The sequence below is a fragment of the Prionailurus bengalensis genome, chromosome B2 (assembly GCF_016509475.1).
Source record: "Prionailurus bengalensis isolate Pbe53 chromosome B2, Fcat_Pben_1.1_paternal_pri, whole genome shotgun sequence".
Lineage (NCBI taxonomy): Eukaryota > Metazoa > Chordata > Mammalia > Carnivora > Felidae > Prionailurus > Prionailurus bengalensis.
The window spans coordinates 53511708-53531711 of NC_057349.1; the positions used below are offsets into that span (position 1 = coordinate 53511708).

The window sequence follows — 20004 nt, forward strand, 5'->3', positions numbered from 1 at the left end:
GCATGACTAAACACACACACACACACACACACACACACACACCACTATCAAAACATGTATTTAAAACATGAAGGCAATCACATAAAAAACACTTTTGTTGTAACTGTTACAATAAAACTGAATGTTTAAATGCCTGATCAAATGAAATACCAACAGTACCAATAAAATATAAAGTTCTGCACACATAACAATATGATGAAATACTAATCTACTCCTGATTCACAAGACTGATGAAATGCACAGGTTCTTGCACTGGTACCATTGACTCCTGAACCAGGTCTTCCAGTTTGTGAATGCTGCTTGATCTGTCACAGCTGTACTTCCGCTGAATGGCGTCCTTGAGATTCTTCAAGTAATCAGTAGCTTCTTTGGCATCATTGAAAAACTATAAAAAGATGAAAACCGGCAGCTCAAGTTTATTCAATGCCAGTCAAGCACAGAGTTGTCAAGTCCAAGTACCAGAGCCCCGTGGACCCCTCATGAGTAGGAAGAGAATAAAATCACAAGACAACTTAATAGTCACATTCCTCCTTTACCCAAACAACCACTGTTGAATTTGGATGATTGTCAGTAAATGCTAAGTGTCTAAAGCTGATATCTGTATTGTGCTTTGGCCCTATATTATTCTGGCTAAAGCTTTGTTTTACTTGAGGGTCCAAATAATTTATGAGTAGGAGTGAAATTCCAATATTTTAAAATTCCTGAAGAATAAAAAAAAAAGAGCTCTTTGTAATGACTCTTTATAATGAAATATTTCCTTGTAAAAGGCATTTATAAAATAAAGATTTTCTGACATTTTAAAAGGCTTTTAAAGGATTTCCTCCTTAATACAATGCTTCAGTCTATCCTATAGGACATTTTTCCCATATACCCTACAAAGAAAATATTTCAGTTTCTTTCCCCTGCACATTACATACATGTCCTCAATAAATAGGGAGATGCTTTCTGTAAATCGGCCCAAATCACGCTGTGATCCCATTCACATACCTCGAAATACGCGGTGTTTTCCTTGACGTGCTGCTCCACACACTGGCACAGCTGTAAGACCCAGCTCCATTGTGTCTGCATTGCCGCTCGATAGGCCTTGAAGATAAAAATCACAGCCATTGTAACTGGCTGAAGAGGAATGACATATACATACGACAAAGCTTTTAAAGGATTAGAAACTCTGCTATCGAAATAGGTGATGAGATCATTTTAACAGAGCAAGACCTGAAAATTAGGGTAGTGAAATGTCCCTCTAATACAAGAGCTCTCACTTGCACAAAGCCAGTCCTAAAAATCTAAATCTAAATTTAAATTAAATCTAAAATAAATATTTAAAAATGCACATAAAAATAGATGGTTCTGTAGTTTTCACTTGTTTTTGTTTCTAAAACTAGGCCAGCAGTTCTTGGGGTCAGGGGGGTGACTTACATACTTGTTTTTGCCAGAGAGGTTTGGGAAGAGTGAAGAAGAGAGAGGGCAATCCTTTATTTCTGTAATTCTGGAACTATAATTATTATAGTACTAGGAATCTTTATTACAAATATTTTCACTTGAATTTTGAATATAAAGTGAATCTCTTGTGAGAGCAAAAAGGTAACAGAACACCTACTTCATAAAGAAAACATAAAACACCCTTTCATATTTAAGATGCAATTCACTGACTTCCAGAAGAGGGCGATGTAGATACTTTAATGACTCAAGTAAGCCTGTCACGCTTCCCCTCCTGGAAAAAGTTATTTCTGCTGAGCTATGCTCAGGCAGGCTTTCTGAACGGAATATACAGTGTAGGAATGGAAATCTGGCAACATATCACAGTCATATTACCTGCACCCTCAAATTAAGCTACTTTGAGCAAATTGGCTGTAAAAGACATATCATTGTGAGTTGTTAGATTATTAGTTTATTTTTTCACATAACGTATGAAGAAGTGTTGATAATTAACTAAATATTACCCATGTGCCCACAAGACATTGGATAGGCCAAAAGAATCATAAAGATGACTCAAGCTTAATTTTATCCCTCAAGAAATTTTTAATTAGATTAGCATTTCTACATAAAAGTAATCAGGTTCACATTCACATTATCCAATCCCATTAAAATTCTTAGCCTGTAATCATATTTCCTAACAGTTTCATCTCTACCTTGAAGATTACTCTATTTTTAGTTTAGTATCATACAAAAGTATATCCAAATCCTTCGTTATTCTAAAGTGCTTTCCCTAATGCTCCCCACTACTCTTCTAGCTCTTTAACTGGCTCTTTAATTGGCATTTCATCTGCATGCAAGACTCTAATTTTTTTTGTTTTTAATGTTTGTTTATTTATTTATTTTTGAGAGAAAGAGAGCACAAACAGGGAAAAAGGAGAGAGAGGGAAGCACGGAATTTGAAGCAGGCTCTGAGCTGTCAGCACAGACCCAACGCGGAGCTCGAACCCACAAACTGTGAGATCATGACCTGAGCCGAAGTCAGACGCTTAACTGACTGAGCCACCCAGGTGCCCTAAGACTCCATTTTTCTATGAAGCAGGTCAAATATAACATTCCCAAAACTTCCTATTGAGGCCTAAAATTTCACTAATCTTTTGTTTTGTGGCAATTTCAGTGAACAAAGACTATCAGATTCCTCTCCTCACCTGTGAGAGTTTGAAGCATGTCACATTTTAAGTACAGCTCCATCTTTTCCCTCTGGCAATATACCACATTTGTCCATGTTTGATGCATGTCTCTCTTATATAACACCCCTTTACTTTTAGAAAGTCACTAACTCTAACTAGTACATATTAGGACTAAAAAGTAAACACACTACCACTACCGCACGGGAAACCTGATAAATCCCATACCACTTCTCCATTTCTGGATGTGAAATGTGTGCACTATGCCATGTGGCTTTGACAGACTGTTGTTCCAATATACCTCACAAAACTAGATTGTGAATAAAATTATTAAGTTAAATAATAATTGTAAATACTTCCTGGGAACATATGTAACCAGAGCTGTACTAAGTAGTAAGAGTACGTTATTTGCCTCATCTTACTACAATGCTATGGGTTAGAGGATCGCCCCCATTTTGGATAGGAGGCTAAGTCTGGTTACATGGCTTGCACGATACCACAGTATCAGGGAGGAATAAAAAAAGAGCCTTCATATTTACTATAATACATCGCTTTAGCCATGGGAGTTGACAAAGGTACCTTTATTCTAAGTGACAGGTGAGTAACACAGAAAAAGCAAGAGAGCTAAAGGCAAGAAGCACTATGATTTGTCAGAAACATTATTTTTAAGTCACGTTGTATTAAAAGTTTGATAGTTTGTATTTCTGAATTTATCAGCAATAAAAGAATCTAAAGAGTGACTATCAAATGTCAATATTCGACCATGACCGTTATGCTTCCTGACTTACCTCAATTGTCAGTCTGGCTGGGTGATTTTCCGAAAGTAGCTGCTCTGCTATCTCCTGAACTGATTTAATATTTTCTTCCTTTTGATCAAGTTCTCTCATTAATTCCTAATTTAACAAAAAATGAAGAAGTGAGGTTAGAAAAAGATCTACACCTGATATACAACCTTGGCATTCAATGACAAAGGCCATACTCACAGCATGGTAATCTTTTTTCCGAGCTATGTTGTTATTTCTTTCACTCCAGTCATAGGCAACTTCCTCCTCTTCTTTTTCATTCAACCAAATAAGTTCATTAGTTGCACGAGTTACAAAATTATGGAGTGTATCAAGGTGCCGTTCCTGATTCCTGGATGTATTCTTTGTAAGAAAAATCATTGTTAAGAATCATGTCTTTGCCAAATAGAGATAAGGGAAACAGAAAGTAAAAACAAAACAAAACAAAACAAAACAAAAAAACACAACTTACCAGGAGTTTTGCATACTGACTCTCTAATCGGTGTAACTTTTCTGCATAAGTTAGTTTAAGAGGTGCCGTCATTTGGATCTATAACATGGGATAAAAAGACATCAAGCTTAGGGATCCTAAGGAATTCTGACTCATACTCACTGTATCTATTATTTTGTTATAGGCTCTTTATATATAAAAAAAAAGAGCAAAACAATAGCTAACTAAAATGAAATATATACAGATTTTAAATTCATATACCTCACTGATTTTAGCTTCTTTAAGGCTAGATTCAAATTCTTCAATAGCTCGGTGAACGTTTTTATGATTCTCTAAATGGCTTTCAACACTTGGCAAATCTGATCCCCATTCAGTGCGGTCCAGCTGCACCTTTAAACAGAAAGATACTAGATTTAAAAAAAGAAACTAAGAGCAATAAAGACTAAAGACTAAAACTTTCAGGTAAACATTTTTTTACCTGCATCTCATCAACCCAATTCAAAAGATCTTGAACAAATTTCATGTTGATTTCCTCTTCTGTTAAATTCTGATCCAGCAAAGAAGACTTTAGAAGGGGCTTTCGGATCTGCATCAATTTCAGAGTTTGTAATGAATTGGCCTCTACTCCTGAACTGAAACTTGGAACTAATCCTCCTGATGGGAAACCAGGTGTATAAGCTGGAGTGACAGATGGAGTCAGACGGGAAGTCAGACCTGATGACAGGCCTGATGTCACACTAGAAGGGGTCAGGGAAGGCGTTAAACCCTGGGTCAGCCCTGAGTTCAGACTGGGGTTTAAGGTCTGTGCAAATCCTGAGTTTAAACTTTGAGTAATTCCTGATATCATGAGTTTTGTCTGTTCCGTCGTCAGCATGCGCCCTTTGCTGTACACCGAGGAACATTCATTCCTCAAGGCCATAATTTCATCGCGGAGTTTTGCAACCCTGGAAAGAACATCAGAAGACGTAAACTATAACGCAAAAGGCATTTTTCACAAAGTGTGAACTCTAATGCCAACTATGGACATTAGTCAGTTAACAGTAATGTATCAATTACTGGCTCATCAATTATAACAACAGAATCACACTAATTCAAGATATTACTAATTGGGAAAGGTGTGTATAAAGGGGCATAAGGAAACTCTGTATTTTCCAATCAATTTTTCTGTAAACGTGAACTGCTCCAAAAAATAGTCTATTTAAAAAAAAAATCATGGGGCACCTCAGTCGGTTAAAAGTCTGACTTGCTTTTGGCTCAGGTCATGATCTCACAGTCTTCAGATTGAGCCCTGAGACAGGCTCCACGCTGGGTGTGGAACCTGCTTAAAAATCTCTCTCACTCTCTCCCTTTGCCCCTCTCCCCCCTTGCACGTGCTCACTCTCTCTCTCAAAAAAAAAAAAAAAAGTCCTTGTAATCATACTGACAAAATTTGGCATCACAATTTTTTTCACTGAATTTGTGCAATAAGCACTTTCCATATTATCACATAGTCTTTCTAGTGAACATAATTACTGCACTACAATGTCATCATTCTATTATTTGACATGTAGGATATTTCCAAATTTTGTTATTATAAAAGATTTCTGACATGAACAAAACACTTATTTATTTATTTATATATTTTCTATATTTAAAATTATTACAAATTCCTGGAAGTGAAATTACTGGGTCAAAGCATCATTTACAATTTTTGCTTAATATGTATTATATACATATATATAATATATACAGTCTACATACTGTATATATTATATACATATAATATATACAGTATATTATATACATATAACATATACAGTCTACAACCTGAAAGGGTTCCATTCCCTACCCCTAAACCCACTTCTCAGAGACACAGAATTTTATACATTTTTTTTCAACATTTTGTTATAAATATTTTCATGATAGGATAAATCGATAACTTAAAAAATCAGTTATAAAGGATACTTTCTTATATTTTCCCTTTTCAAATGTCATACAACTATTTTAGCCGTAAGTATATTACTGCAGTATTCCATATTGTATGTGCTATAAAGTATTTTTCTATTACTTATCTTTGAAAAACAAATACCTATTTAACATCTCAAAATACATCTGAATTAAGGCAACACACATTTTCAACTGAAAAGAACATAAGAAATGTATTTCATAAAACTGCCACATTCTACATTCCCATCACAAGTGCCCATGAAGTGATTACACAAAAGGATAAGGTATGAGTACGTAGCAATCTTACCTCTGTACCAACTGATCTGCCTGGTAGTATTTTCCATCAATAAGAATCTGTACATCGATTACATGCTGGCGTAAAAGGTTCTCACATTCAAGTATATACCCGGCAATTTCTGCTTCATTCTGAAACTGTACTCCTGATTCTAATCTTTTAGAATCCTGTATTTTAAAAGAACTCAATATTAATTTCATGAAACAAGTTTCCAAACTAGCCTCAAATATGAAACTCAAAATACTGGAATGCAAAGCTACTTATTAGGTCTTCTCTGTTTTACCTTTTGGTTCAAAAATATGCTTTCTCTTTGCTCACTCTTCCTCAAGAGAGCAAACAGTGATCGCAATCTTTAACAAACTTTAAGTTTCAGTAGAAGACAATACCAAGAATCAACTAAATGTTACACAAAAATTTTATTTCACCCAAAGGTACAGACCCCTCCACCATAATCCCAATGGCTCCTAAAATTAACTTACAGACTGGAGAGCGTTTCGGGCAAGTATCAGTTTGTCTTCACAGATGACACTGTCCCTTTGAACTCGGTTGGCAATCTGCTGCAACATTTCCAACCTACAAGAAGGGACAAAATAAATTAAAGCCTTGCCCTTTGAAGTACAGAGTTTACCGCCCCTGAAAAATAATTCCCCACCAAAAGCAAAACACAATCCTACAACGAGGATTCCATACCTGTGTCCATCAAAGGATTCATTGCCGAAGCTAATGCAGGAGTTGATCAGAGTTGGACCACAATTAACCGAGAGAAAGTTTTCATTTGAATCAAGACTGGTTCGAGTGCTAGTAGTGTTACTAAACACAGAATCACTGCTACGGTAGCTGTAACTACTACTGTGCATTTTTGTTCCTGAAACGATGTTCTTTCTTTGACCATTAAAAGTAGACTAAAAAGTAGAAGGTCTGCTGAAAGCTCTACTTCTAACGGTGAAAACCACAGCTAAATGTTACAGCTTTAATAGCTCCTTAAATACGCTCCAACTTGCATATTCAACATACAGCAAATAATGTGCTGGTAACCATTCAAAAGAATCTCGCCTAAAGCCATGCGTTTGCTAGCTGAGGTTTGCCTTTTGTAGCCTGCATGAAAACTCTACAAGTATGGACAAGGCAGGCTCATCAGGGCGTCACTGAAAAATATTTGCCAAATATTTTCATCAAGAGTCATCCAGTTGCAGTCACCTAAAAAACAACTCAGGTGCCTCTCACTGAAGCCCAGGTACAATTGTAAAGGTTATTCAGGCAATACCAATCACCAGCTTAAAAATACAAATATTCAATCACAGCCTGACTTTTGTAAAGGGCCAGGTCTGTCTCTCCTGGCTAAAAGCTGGTACTTATAAGCACATGTAAACAAGTGAGTTTGATGAGAAACAAAGTACATTTCCATTTTAACCTCTATGTCATTTGTTTATTAGATTAAATTAACTGGAAAATTATCCATTTGCCTTTTTTCACATGATGTGCTCTCAAGAATGTTACTTAATCTTACTACTGTTACTTTATATTTTTAAAAGCCAAAGCAGTATGGGAGCCTGGGTGGCTCAGTTATTAAACTTCAGACTTCGGCTCAGGTCACAATCTCATGGTTTGTGGGTTCGAACCCCGTGTCATGCTGACAGTGTGGAGCCTGCTTGGGATTCTCTCCCTCTCTGTCTCTCTGTGCCTCCCTGACTCATGCTTTCTCTCTCTCAAAATAAATGAATAAACTTTAAAAAAAAAAAAAGAAAAGAAAAAGAAAGAAAGAAAGAAAGAAAGAAAGAAAGAAAGAAAGAAAGAAAGAAAGAAAGAAAGCCAAAGCACTAAAGTAGAAAAATATCAATGCAATGCTTGCAAATTCAACTTGTCTGTGCTTGTTTTTCCTTTCTATAGGTTATTACATGGCAAAAGAACATTGGTTACTTCTCCTTTACCTTTTACACACTCTCACTGCACATGGTTATTACTTGCAGTTAATAGTTAATGCCAAAAAACTTGTGTCAAGAAAAATGAAGGCGTTTATCCAACCAAGCTCCTAGAGTATTTTCATATACCCAACACTACAAAGCAAAACTGTTGCTTCTCCACTCTAAAGGTAGCTATTTTTCTTTTCAGATGGCAAGAAAGGGGAAATTTGAGAGTATCATATCAAATATAGTTAGTAAGCAGAAAAGCTTGAAATAATAACAGCAGCATTAGCATTTATTAAGCAATTATTATGTGCCAGGAAATTAACTGATCATTTCATATGCATGACCTCATCACATACTTATAAGCACCAAATGTGGTAGGTACTATTACATCCTGTTTACAAATAAGGAAACTGAGGCTTAGAGAGGTTAATGAATTTGTCTAAGATTACACAGCTTGCAAATTAAGCTAAAAATCTAATCCAGGATTCACTAGCTCCTGGACCTTGAACTCAACCACTGCATTAAAATCCGGTTACTATTCTGACAACTAAAAATCTACTCCATTATCCTTTCTGAGACATACTTTTCCATTACTTCTGATGATTAGTTTAGTGTATAATTTTAATCACCCACAATTATCTCCTCCATAAAAGGTTCACCCTGGGTATTTCAAGCTTATTTTGGCTAGATCCAGTTATGCAGATAGAATATTATACTTTAACAGAAGTGTAATCAGTATTTTCATAAATAACTGACACGTTAGCCTTGCTCTCATATCTTCAAGGCATTATTCTTTCCTATTTCAACAAGACGGGAGTCATGTGTGGAACACAAAGAACTTGAGTACTCTAGGGGCTCCCTGTGTCCCAGGCAATGCATTAAGCACTGGCAACACAAAAGACAGCAAAACCAAGTCTGTCTCCACATTCCTGGCGCTCATAACTGTGAACAGGCAGCCCTGACTCAAACGATCACAGAAATAAATATAAAATTACAACTGTGATATGAAAGAACAATACATGTAAATATGAGAGTTATAACCAAGACATCTGAACCAGCGTGGGAGACCACAGGAAGTTTCGTGAGGAAGTAACACTGGAGCCGGGATCTGAGATTGATCAGGAGTGAAGAGAGACATGGAGGATGAAAGAGACTTCCCTGCCAAAGGAACAGATGGTGCAAAGATCCTGTGTATGGAGGAGGGCAGGATCTTGGCACATCAGGGCTCCTGAGAGGCAGCCAGTGTGGCCACAGGGTAGGGAGCAAGAAGGGTGTGGAGTGAGAAGGCCAGAGAGGTGCACCGGACCACACAGGCCTATACTGTGAGGGTCAGCCCCTACGGAGCTCCCTTCCCCAATGCCATACATAGGACAGGCTGTGAGGGAAGTACTATAATGGAGGCAAATCCACTCAACAAATATCTCCTAAGGACTAAGCAGTGCTTTCCCAGGCACTGGGAGAGAGAGAATGGGAGAGAGAGAATGATAAAGAGTCAGTGATGATTTCATGGAATAACTGCGTTTGTGGAAGTAGGAATTTGAACCAGCATATCCTGAGTGTTCTCTAGAGGCCACTTCGCTGCCCTTTAAATGGAGACAGACTCGGGGCACCTGGGTGGCGCAGTCGGTTGAGCGTCCGACTTCAGCCAGGTCACGATCTCGCGGTCCGGGAGTTCGAGCCCCGCATCAAGCTCTGGGCTGATGGCTCAGAGCCTGGAGCCTGTTTCCGATTCTGTGTCTCCCTCTCTCTCTGCCCCTCCCCCGTTCATGCTCTGTCTCTCTCTGTCCCAAAAATAAATTAAAAACATTGAAAAAAAAAATTTAAAAAAATAAATAAATAAAATAAATGGAGACAGACTCGAATCTGGCTTCCATTGCCCCACGGAAGGATGGCCTTGGCAAAAATATAATAAAAAACGAAGTAAATGAACTGTTGACCTGCAAATGGATCCAGGCCCTGATGACTTAAATATAGGGGAAATGCCCACAGGTAATTTAGATTATTAGAGGAGACTTCACACACCAACCCAGCTTAGCATGTCCTCCTATTTGAACATTACTTCACTGATTTACTCTTCACATCTCTTGGATGAGTTTCTGGATAAGAAAATGGGAGAATCAGAAAGACTAAGTGACTTATCCAAGGTCATGCAGCAAAGGAAATGAAAAATATAAATGTTGGTCCTAGGCCTGCCTGGCTCCAAAACTTAAGTTCTTCCTATGAGAACAAAGAGACACCTCCCCGTGCCCAACTTGATACCCATGGCAGAAAACATCCCCAGGCCTACCTTTCTACTTCTGGTCGAAGTGCCTTCTCTCTCTCGAGCATGGCAATAATGAGTTTCCCCCACTCTTTTTCTATGTCATTTGGATGATAACCTTGAAGTAGTTTGATGCGTCCAAATTCTATCCAAATCTTGAGAAAACAAAAAAATGTAGTATGAAGCAAGGATGTAAAAAAAAAAAAAAAGAAAAAAGAAAAAGATTTATGTTTGACAATACAAAGGCAATTCCTACTTACCTCTAATAATTTATATAGGCGTTTAATTTTTGATTTTTCTGTCTCCTTTGGTGGAATTTCTGTTTCTTTAAACTGTAAATACTGATTATAAAGTGCCTAGAATGAAAGGGAAAATAAATGAAGGCCCAAATTTCAAAGACCTATTTTCATTACCGCACAGTGTACCACTTCAAATCCCACTTACTATGCTATATGCATTCAGTGGAATTGCTTTATAAAACTGACACTCAAGGACAATACTGATTCCCAGCTAGTTGGTGACTAGGTTGCAGAACGCAAGATTTGACAAGGGTGTAATTACTGATGTGTGTCGGGATTTAACATGTGCCATGCAGGGATCTGGATAATAATAAGCCATGGCAGACTTTAATATGGTTCTAACTAAAAATCTCTCATCATACAAACAAGAAAGCATATCTTTTAAAAGATTCACTTTCCAAATGCTGCCCTTTAGCTTTCAGTTTTTGGAAAAATAATCTGATGCAATTCCCAAAAGGAAAAAAATGTTCTCTTCTGTATTATGGATCTATCCTCGAAAACAGAATTCTTATCATATAGATAGGGCTAAATCTTGATTCCAGTGTCCCAGTAAAATGACCCCATGCTCCATTATAGTACTTTAACTTGTTGGCCAAGTTAACCAGATCTTTTAATAAACAAACATAGATGTTATTTGTTACAGCTATTATTATAGAAGTTTCAACTACATAATTCAATTATCTACTTTGTAGATACTAATTTGAAAATATCTTAAATATAATATTAAAAAGGACCTTCATAAAAATTATATAGATAAAACATATCCACATTAATAAGTATATACAAATCATTTCATTTTCATTCATGTTGTTTTTCTAAAAAAATTCCGTATAAATCTTCAGGCAGGATTTCTGAAGGATTCCATTCAACGTTTTACTGGTTAATGAAATTACTGGCATTTCCCCATGATGTTTTCGTCTATGTATCATGTGCTGTCCTAGGCACCAGCAAATAATCTGTGTAGCCACTCAAATTTCTTCCAAAACCTTAAGAATTTGCATTAATCAGAAGCCAATCCAAATTTACCCAAGTGTCTGGACAATAGGAACCCACTTGGAAATAAGCTGAACCTCAAATCTGCAAATTGCTTTGAACTCAAAATGCAATGTTTCAGGACACCCACTAGAAAATAAGCTCAGGATGCCATTATGTTATGTGCTAACCACCATTCCTGGTAGATGTGGTGAAAGAAGGGGGACATCTTTCTGGCCCCGGGAAGTTTTGCATCCACAAAGGGAGACATCACACAAACAACTTCAGGACACTTAAAAAGCATCATATCAACACATGCCAAGTAACTTCACGCCAAGGACAAACTCCCCATGGCAATGTGAATAAAAACTGTTCCAAAGATGTTCTGTACGGATGCATGAACACGATGAATAATTTTAACAGGACCCACCCTGGGTTATTACAGATTTTGCAATTCCAGTTTGATCAAAAAACAAAGCCTATAATTCAAGGAATTAAGACTTTATTGTTAATATTCACATTATCCGTTTATTAAAATAAAGCAGATTACTTTGTTATTACAAATCCAAATATACAAAATGAGATGATACTCATCAGTAATTTTACATATCTATAATTCTTTTATATTTCTAGGGTGTTTTTGCCTCAAAGAGTTGGACCTGTTTTTAGGTAGCATCAAACGTCTTACGAAATGGAAGTCAGGTATGTGTTTCTCATTTCATGGTGAAATAGAGTATGTGCTTCTTGCTTTACAAAAAGAAACCTCTACAGGAGTTTTTAACAGGGTTTAACCACAGGCACAATCCCAACCATGGTTAAACTTGTACCAGCTTCCCAGAGCCCTTCCTGCCTGAGCCATATGGTGGGTTCCAAGCATTCCCCATGCACCAAAAGCAATTTGGCAATGTCAGTTCCAGGGTCTCTCAAATTATATCTTTTAACTCCCAACAATTCAAAGCTAAGGGACTATAAATTTCTTTAAGGTGTTATTGCTATTATGTTTTCATTATTAACGTTTACCTCCATTTTCTTTGAGTAATGGGAGATGAATAAATTTAAAAACTGCCTATTTATTAGTGGCTTGCCAAGGGAAATTTTTCTTGAACTTCTGAAATTATGGAACTATTATAACATTATTTAAAAGTTTAATAATCAAGCCCAATCCTTTGTAACTTCTACAGTGACACAGACCTTGAGTTCTACGGGATTATTAGGAAATGTTCTCTCAGACATTGTGGTCACATGGTGTCTAATCCACTGAATGAGGTAGTTCACCATATTCTGGTATTCAATCCATTTGACTTCAACATCCTGGAACAATAAAATGACAGACAAGATCCATGTCTGCAAATAATAACATTCATATCTAACACAATTTAGTCAAAGGTCATTCTGTGAATGTATATGTCCTTAAGCTGGTCAGTCAGAACCAGCTCATTGTTTTCTCACTTTTCACACAGCCCCACATAAAGAGATGTGAAAACATGCCACCAACATCTGACAACGAAGACTGACCTAATGAGTGTCACTTCTGATCCAGAGATGGTGGCTGCCTGGGGCACTATGTTAAGATGGCTTCTGAGGCTGCATCCAAATGCAGCAGGAAGAAACACTGTGATCATTTTGGGGTTTTCCAGGCACCCACAATGAGGGAGTAAGAGCGTGCACAAGCCAAGTTAGCTGCTATGTCCTCCAACCTTTCTAGATCTAAATCCACTGTATACCTGAACTCAATGGTCTATAGAGTATGCAGGAAAGCAGACAGGAATAAAAATTATAGAAAATGTATGTGGTAGGATTACTCATTAAGCAAACCTTTTATAAAAATGGAAAGAAACTGGAAGGCTGTCACCTGCTCTGTTGAATTAAAAGTATTTGACAAGTGCTTATTGCATTCAAAGCATTATACTATGTGTTGTAATAAGAATTTAATACTTTAAGACATAATACCTTTTATCAAAGAGTTACTGTCTAGATAGGGAGGCAGGAGAGTCATAATATAAACAGTTAAGCAAAATGAAAAGCAGTAGTTAATTAAGTGCTGAAATAACTGAAACAGGTAGTATATGATAAAGGCTGAGATAAGAATCAGGTCATTATATATGTGCCTCAAAACAATCACCAAGTTATTCTTGGGAGAGAAGTCCTTGAGCAGTTCTGCAACAACCAGTAAGTGTTGGGGGGCGGAGGGGAGGAAGAGATAAAAGATAGGGAGCCCCAAGTGAGTAGGACTCTGAACCAGAAATGCCCTGGCTACCAGCAAACAGCCTGTGTTGAAACACTGTAGCTAAAAAAGGAGGTATGTAGAATTTTCAATGTCAGAGTATCTAGGCTGGACTTCACCTAACAAGCTATATGTAATCACTGAACGTTTTCAAGCCAAAGACATCAGGTTTTAGGAAGATCAATCTGGTGACCGTGTGCAGTGCTGATGGGAAGAGAAATAAAACAGAGGCAGAAAAGTGTAGAAAAGCTGTCATCCTAGTAAGGAGTACGAGGCAGGAACGGGGTGAAGGCAGGGAGAAGATAAGGCAAGGAATGGCCATGAGAAACTTTCTCAAGCAACACTCAACACTCAACTGTTGACAGACATCACAGTAAAGGATGAGAAGGAGAGCAAGTTACTCAGGGATCAGAAGACGATACACCTCTGAGAGAAAGAACAGGGAGAAGAGAATGGAAGTAAGTCCAGAAACAAAAGCACACAGAGGTGAAAAAGATGAGCTCCAAAATCTTCTAAGTAAATTAGGAATAAAGGTATCTGCAAGGGAAAGGGTGAGAAGTCCAGGGTGAAGGGGCTCATCCTCTAACGCACAACTGATGGTTTCCCGTTCTCTTCCAGAAATGCTTCCATATGTGTTCGTATGACCACTACAAAATGCACCGTTGAACTGAATTACACAAATGTTTGGGAAACAGTGGACAAATGAGGAGCCCAAAGCTCTCTGTACCACATTTCACTCTGCTTATGAAGTAGCTTGTTAATTTGGCAAAATCAAATAACCTTCCTCTAGATAATCACCTTTAAATCAGAAAAACAATTCCTAGCCAACTTATTTCATGAGATTATGAGAATTAGTAACATTGAAAGTGATCTCAGGGGTGAGATATTCTGCAGATACAGAAGGACATCAAACAGAGCAAATATAAAACAGCAGCAAGTTAAAAAGGAAAAACTCCAAAATTCGGTGCTTTAGAGCTTTTAATTATAAAATTATATGTAACTCTAAACAGCTTACTTTATGACACAGAACAAATGTTTCTGAGTTATACTTTAATTATAATGGTAGAATAGTGTCATGAAAATGCAAACAGTACTGGTTCATTAAATAGTATCTTAACTCAAATTCTTTAAAGAATATTTCACATTTAAATACTGTAAAAAGCTCTATCAAAGAATTCAGTTAACTGGTCATTAATTGGTCATTACTGAATCCGCAGCTTCAAGTAGGGAAAAATCAATACTCACATTTGCACCAATGCCTTCGCCACCTTCAGGGACTTTGGGAAATGCATCATAGAGAGATGACACATAAGTTATTACTGATTTTTCATCAGGTGAGGAGACATCAACATCTAAAAGCAGCCACATAAATTATTTCAAAATGTTGACAGATTACTTCTGACCAGACTTTCATGCCAGTCTACATCTAGTCAGAACAACTCACCTTCAGGATCCAGAAGTCTTATAACTCCAATTTTTTCTGCTACATAAAAAGCGTGCTCTAAATTTGCAAGGTTGCTTTGAACAGCAACAGTATTCATGTCTATCAGGTCCGGCCTAGGAAAAAATTCACTGCAATCAGTTAAGTTTTCTCACGTGCTAATTCAACATTACACGAACCTGTTTATCTATTTACATACCATCTCTGCAAATACTAATACTAAGCCTATGTTGAAATACAGAGATTTTCATCAAATATTTAACAATGCTTACTCTTCTCAGAAACTTTTGTGTGCTGGGGTGCTTGGATGGCTCAGTCAATTGAGGTTCCAACTCCTGGGCCATGATCTCACAGTTCTTGAGTTTAATCCCCACATCAGGCTCTGAGTTGGCAGTACAGAGCCTGCTTGGGATTCTGTCTGCCCCTCCCCCACTTGCTTGTGTACTCTCTCAAAATAAATAAATAAGCTTAAAAAAAAAAGATTCTCTCTCTCTCTGCCCCTCCCCCCGCATGTGCTTTTTCTCTCTCCCAATAAAAAAAAGAAAACTTTTGTATGCCAAAACCAAGTGTGGCAAGGAAATTATAAAAAGTTGGTAACTTTCAACAAAGTCTACAAATTCCTCATAATCGTAAACTCTACTATTCCAACAGCATCCTTCCAATCCAACTAGCATCCTCTCAGTTTCTCCCCAAACACAAATGTTTATGATGAATTCAATGCTGCTTCCTTGGCACCCACCGCCCAGTGGACAGGATGCCATGTGCTGTGATTGCTGTCGACTCATCTTTGCGAGCACTATCATCCTTTGTGAAGCCTTCACTCATCTTCACAACCTTCATTTTTCTCTCTGCTGCCTGAACTCTTTACACACTCCTGGGCCTGTGCTTGTCACTTTGGCCCTCAGAATAATCATACGCTTCCCTGCCCTATTAATTCACTATTTAATGTGCATGCACATCTTGCTTCTCACAACCAGCTAACTCTAAGTCAGCAAGAACCATGTATTAATAAACTTTTGTATTTTATCCTTCTGCTGAGACAAAGAATGACAAAGAATTAGCAGACAACAAATATCTAGCAGTAAGTTGGTAAGTAGGTTGGCTAATTAGTAATTTGAATCATAAATGAAAGACTAAAATAAGCACTAGTTTACATCTTCACAAGCATCTATGTGCATGCCTGTGTACATGCACACAGGTGCAAGCAAGCGCACACACACACACACTCATATACCAGACTTCAACCCTTTCTATTTTGTGAGACTTGCATGTTTTACTAAACCACAGGGATACTTTAAAGCTATCTCTGTCTATATACAAGACAGGAAAAGGGAAAGACTTCCCAAATACTCCTTGCATAGACAGCGGCAAAATGTGGTAGTTGGAAACTTAACACAAGGCAAAAGCCAGTCAGGAAATGTTCATCTCAAAAGCAAAGCATTAAAAGAATGCAAAAACAAATGTGGAAACAGTAAAGCTCAAAAAGAGTGGTACCCACCCTCAAAATCACTAAGAACCCACTCTTATCAAGTTCTAAGGCTGGCTCTTAACAATGTCCCACAGACATTCTGGTTTGCTCAGAATAGTCATCTGGGAACTGCAGAATGAGTGGGAGGGCTCAGAGGTCATGGAGAAGGACTGAAATGCAAATTATTTTGAATACTACTTGGAAAGCTGTTTACATGAAAAACTCTTAGGAAGGTAAACAACAATTTGCAGTCTTCTTTTTATCTGATAAGAGAGCAGACCTCAAAGAAATCTACTTACAGTTTTACAGAACTTTCAAAGTGTTCAGAACCTTGAAATGTAGCCGCCATGACCTACCTACCTATTTCCCGGGAAATTATTAGCAAGTTTGTTAATGTTTTTCATATGCACCAACATGATTACTTAAAAGTGATCCTACATTTATTATAGGAACAACAAATCTACTGACAACAATAGAGGTAAGTTACATACCTCTAAAAATAATATTTTTTACTCCCAAAGAAGTATTTTTGAAGAATCTGCCAACTTCAAGATTACTAAACAGGTGAATTTAGGTCTAGACAAAAACAAATATCTAAAGTTCAAAAAACTGTTTTGCTTCCATAAAGTTCACACATTTTGAAGAAATAAAAACCAGCCTTTCTGGGTTTGCCAAATCTCCCAACAAGAAAGGGCATGTTGTTATACGAACCCTGCCATTAGCAAGAAAGTAAACAGTGAGTAATCCCAGAGGGAATGAATAAAGTCATTGAAGAACCAAGTTTTTGACTAAGAGAATAAAACATAAAACTTCCTTCAGAATGACATAGTCATTTCAGCACAAAGGCAGCTGTATAATACACTGAGTTGAGATAAGTCACCTCTTTTATCATGATATTTAACACTTTAATGGAACAAAAAACGAAGTGACATTCCTTTATTAAAAGACTGCAGTAGAGAAAATTAATAAAAAAAACAAAGAAAAAAATTGTAAAACCACTATGAGAAACGAACAGCCTGAACGTTTTCAAAATCCTATCCCTCTCCAAACTCATCTCCTAACCATTCAGTCATTTTCAGTCTTCTACTCTGCCTTTCCTCTAGCTGTCTGGAGCTTCCAGAAGAGGCTTGTGTTGTAACCTATCTTTCTTCTTCTTTACAGGCTCACTGGGATCATATAACCTTTTAAAACTTTACCTGTTTTCCACCTACAGGTTTGTATTTTCATTCCAAAGGTTTCATTCCAGCTTAAGATCTCCTTTTTGCGGAACTTTAATAGGAAATTTTGTTCCCATTTTAGGTTTGACTAACCCAAGTCTACACTACATTGTAAACAGGTACAAGACAACAACCATGTTCCTATATTGCATTAATTTTTCTAGTTTCCCTATTTTCTTCAAACCTTTCAAAATCATATAATGTAATACTCTGCCACTGAAAGTAATATATGTTAGTCTTTTATGGGAAAAGGGCCATCCTAACTCTTAACTTGTGTCATTATTCTGGAATAATATAATCTTTTCTGAATGACTCAATGTTCACAGATAGCACTTTTAAAAAACATACATTTTTATCCTACCTTTTTTTTCCATAAATGATTAAAAACAGCTTACAAAGAAAAACACAAGAAGATACCACAAAGTAGGGACACCTGGGTGGGTCAGTTGGTTAAACGTCCAACTCAGGTCACCATCTCATGGTTCATGAGTTCTCAGCCCAGCACTGGGCTCTCTGCTGTCAGCACCGAGCTTGCTTTGGATCCTGTGTCCCCCTCTCTTTGCCCCTCCCCCACTCGTGTGCTCTGTCTCTCAAAAATAAACAAACATAAAACAAATTTTAAAAAAAGAAGATACCACAAATTATATAGTGTGAGTATAAAATCAAGATAAGACCATAAGATGAAACTGAAAGCAAAGCCAAAAGTGCAAAGCACTTGTACGCATGCTCAGTGCCCTTAATTTGTTTAAAAACATAGGACCAAAAGGTCTCAAAGTGGCTACTGCCATAATACAAAATAATTTTGGATAAAAGTAATGTTTATCTTTCATATAACACTCATGTTAAAAGAGCATTCTCTCTAAACAAAAAAATTATACAATAGGCTATACACATACACACACACACACACACACACACACACACACACACATACAAAACTGCAGGCATATATACATGTATATGGGCATTTATATTTATGTTTATATTTATATACACATATACACACACATATACATACACACACACACACAACACACATATATAGACAGACATATATTTTATATATGTTACCACCCACATTAATAGATAGCCAAACTAACAGAACATTAAAACTACGTAAGATATTTTTTGGTACAGACACCCCAAAGTAACTTTTCAGTCCTCAAATTCTTTATTATTATATTAGCTCACATGAGAATTAGATAGGATTCTGAGAGAAAATTTGACTTATGCAGTATTACAAATGGCTAAAGATTAGCACAAGACACACTACCTAAGACTTCCACATGACATCATGCCAAACACTGAAATGCTCAACTACAAGAAACATGAAACCAAGTCAGAATACTTAGACTTAGAAACGGCCATTGGAACACCCTTGAAGGGACACTGATAAAAGTTAGCTAAGAGAAGAGAGCATTAGTGCAGACACAAGATTAACAAATTCCAAACCAAAAGTATGATAATGGCTGCAAGGATAGATCTAACATTAGTAGTCAGAATCCAAATCAGGATGTTTTTTCAAAGTATGCAAAATTTATTTAAATTCATAGGGTTTACTGGGTTGTGTTGGCTCTCAATTGGCATTCAATCATTATTTACTGTGTGGGTATAGATGTAAGTTTTGGCTATCCAGGATCTGAACCCTCTTGAGAAATTTTCCCTTTTAGCAATCACGACAGAAAGAGAAACGAGCAGAGTCCATTTCTCAAAGCAAAAACACATCGGGTTTTTGTCTCTTTCCTTCGCTCAACAAATGTCCACTGCATACCTCACCCCCATACATGACACGACCTGATCAACTCAGATTCTTCCTGTAAGTCTTGCTTTTCTACATTCCCAGATGCTGTCTACTATCCTCATGTGTGTATTTGCCACAATTCATTCTAACTCTGCACTTGCCTCTCACAATGGACAGCAGGCTGCCTGAAGGCAGACCTTGTTTTAGCCATGTTTGTATCTTCAATATCTAGCATGATGCTCGGCACACGAATATTTGAAAAATGAATAAACTATAAAGAAATGGATAGCTTTGAGGACTGGAAGGTACCATCTGGCACCTGGTTCAAATTCCTGATTCCTAGGTTTGTTCCTTTTCTTTTTGTTAATTTCTACAGATAAAGCTACCATCGATAGCTTCCAATCAGGATTTCACACCCTTA

The 20004-nt window shown here is 37.1% G+C and overlaps 1 protein-coding gene across 20 annotated transcripts in view; it reads right to left on the reverse strand.

Moving 5' to 3' along the window:
- Nucleotides 1–20004, reverse strand: part of DST (dystonin) — a 496232-nt gene that overhangs the window by 166905 nt on the left and 309323 nt on the right. For 18 of the 20 annotated variants that reach the window (XM_043591694.1, XM_043591680.1, XM_043591693.1 and 15 more), the window contains 14 exons: nt 15161–15273; nt 14962–15068; nt 12684–12803; nt 10482–10577; nt 10249–10376; nt 6534–6627; nt 6067–6221; nt 4312–4777; nt 4095–4223; nt 3855–3932; nt 3584–3745; nt 3389–3493; nt 988–1083; nt 260–385 (listed from right to left, as the gene is read on the reverse strand). In XM_043591694.1, the coding sequence (XP_043447629.1) occupies nt 260–385; nt 988–1083; nt 3389–3493; nt 3584–3745; nt 3855–3932; nt 4095–4223; nt 4312–4777; nt 6067–6221; nt 6534–6627; nt 10249–10376; nt 10482–10577; nt 12684–12803; nt 14962–15068; nt 15161–15273 (1975 nt within the window). Of the gene's footprint in view, nt 1–259; nt 386–987; nt 1084–3388; nt 3494–3583; nt 3746–3854; nt 3933–4094; nt 4224–4311; nt 4778–6066; nt 6222–6533; nt 6628–6744; nt 7113–10248; nt 10377–10481; nt 10578–12683; nt 12804–14961; nt 15069–15160; nt 15274–20004 lie in introns of those variants that run through there. The other 2 variants (XM_043591698.1, XM_043591699.1) reach the window with 2 other exon arrangements.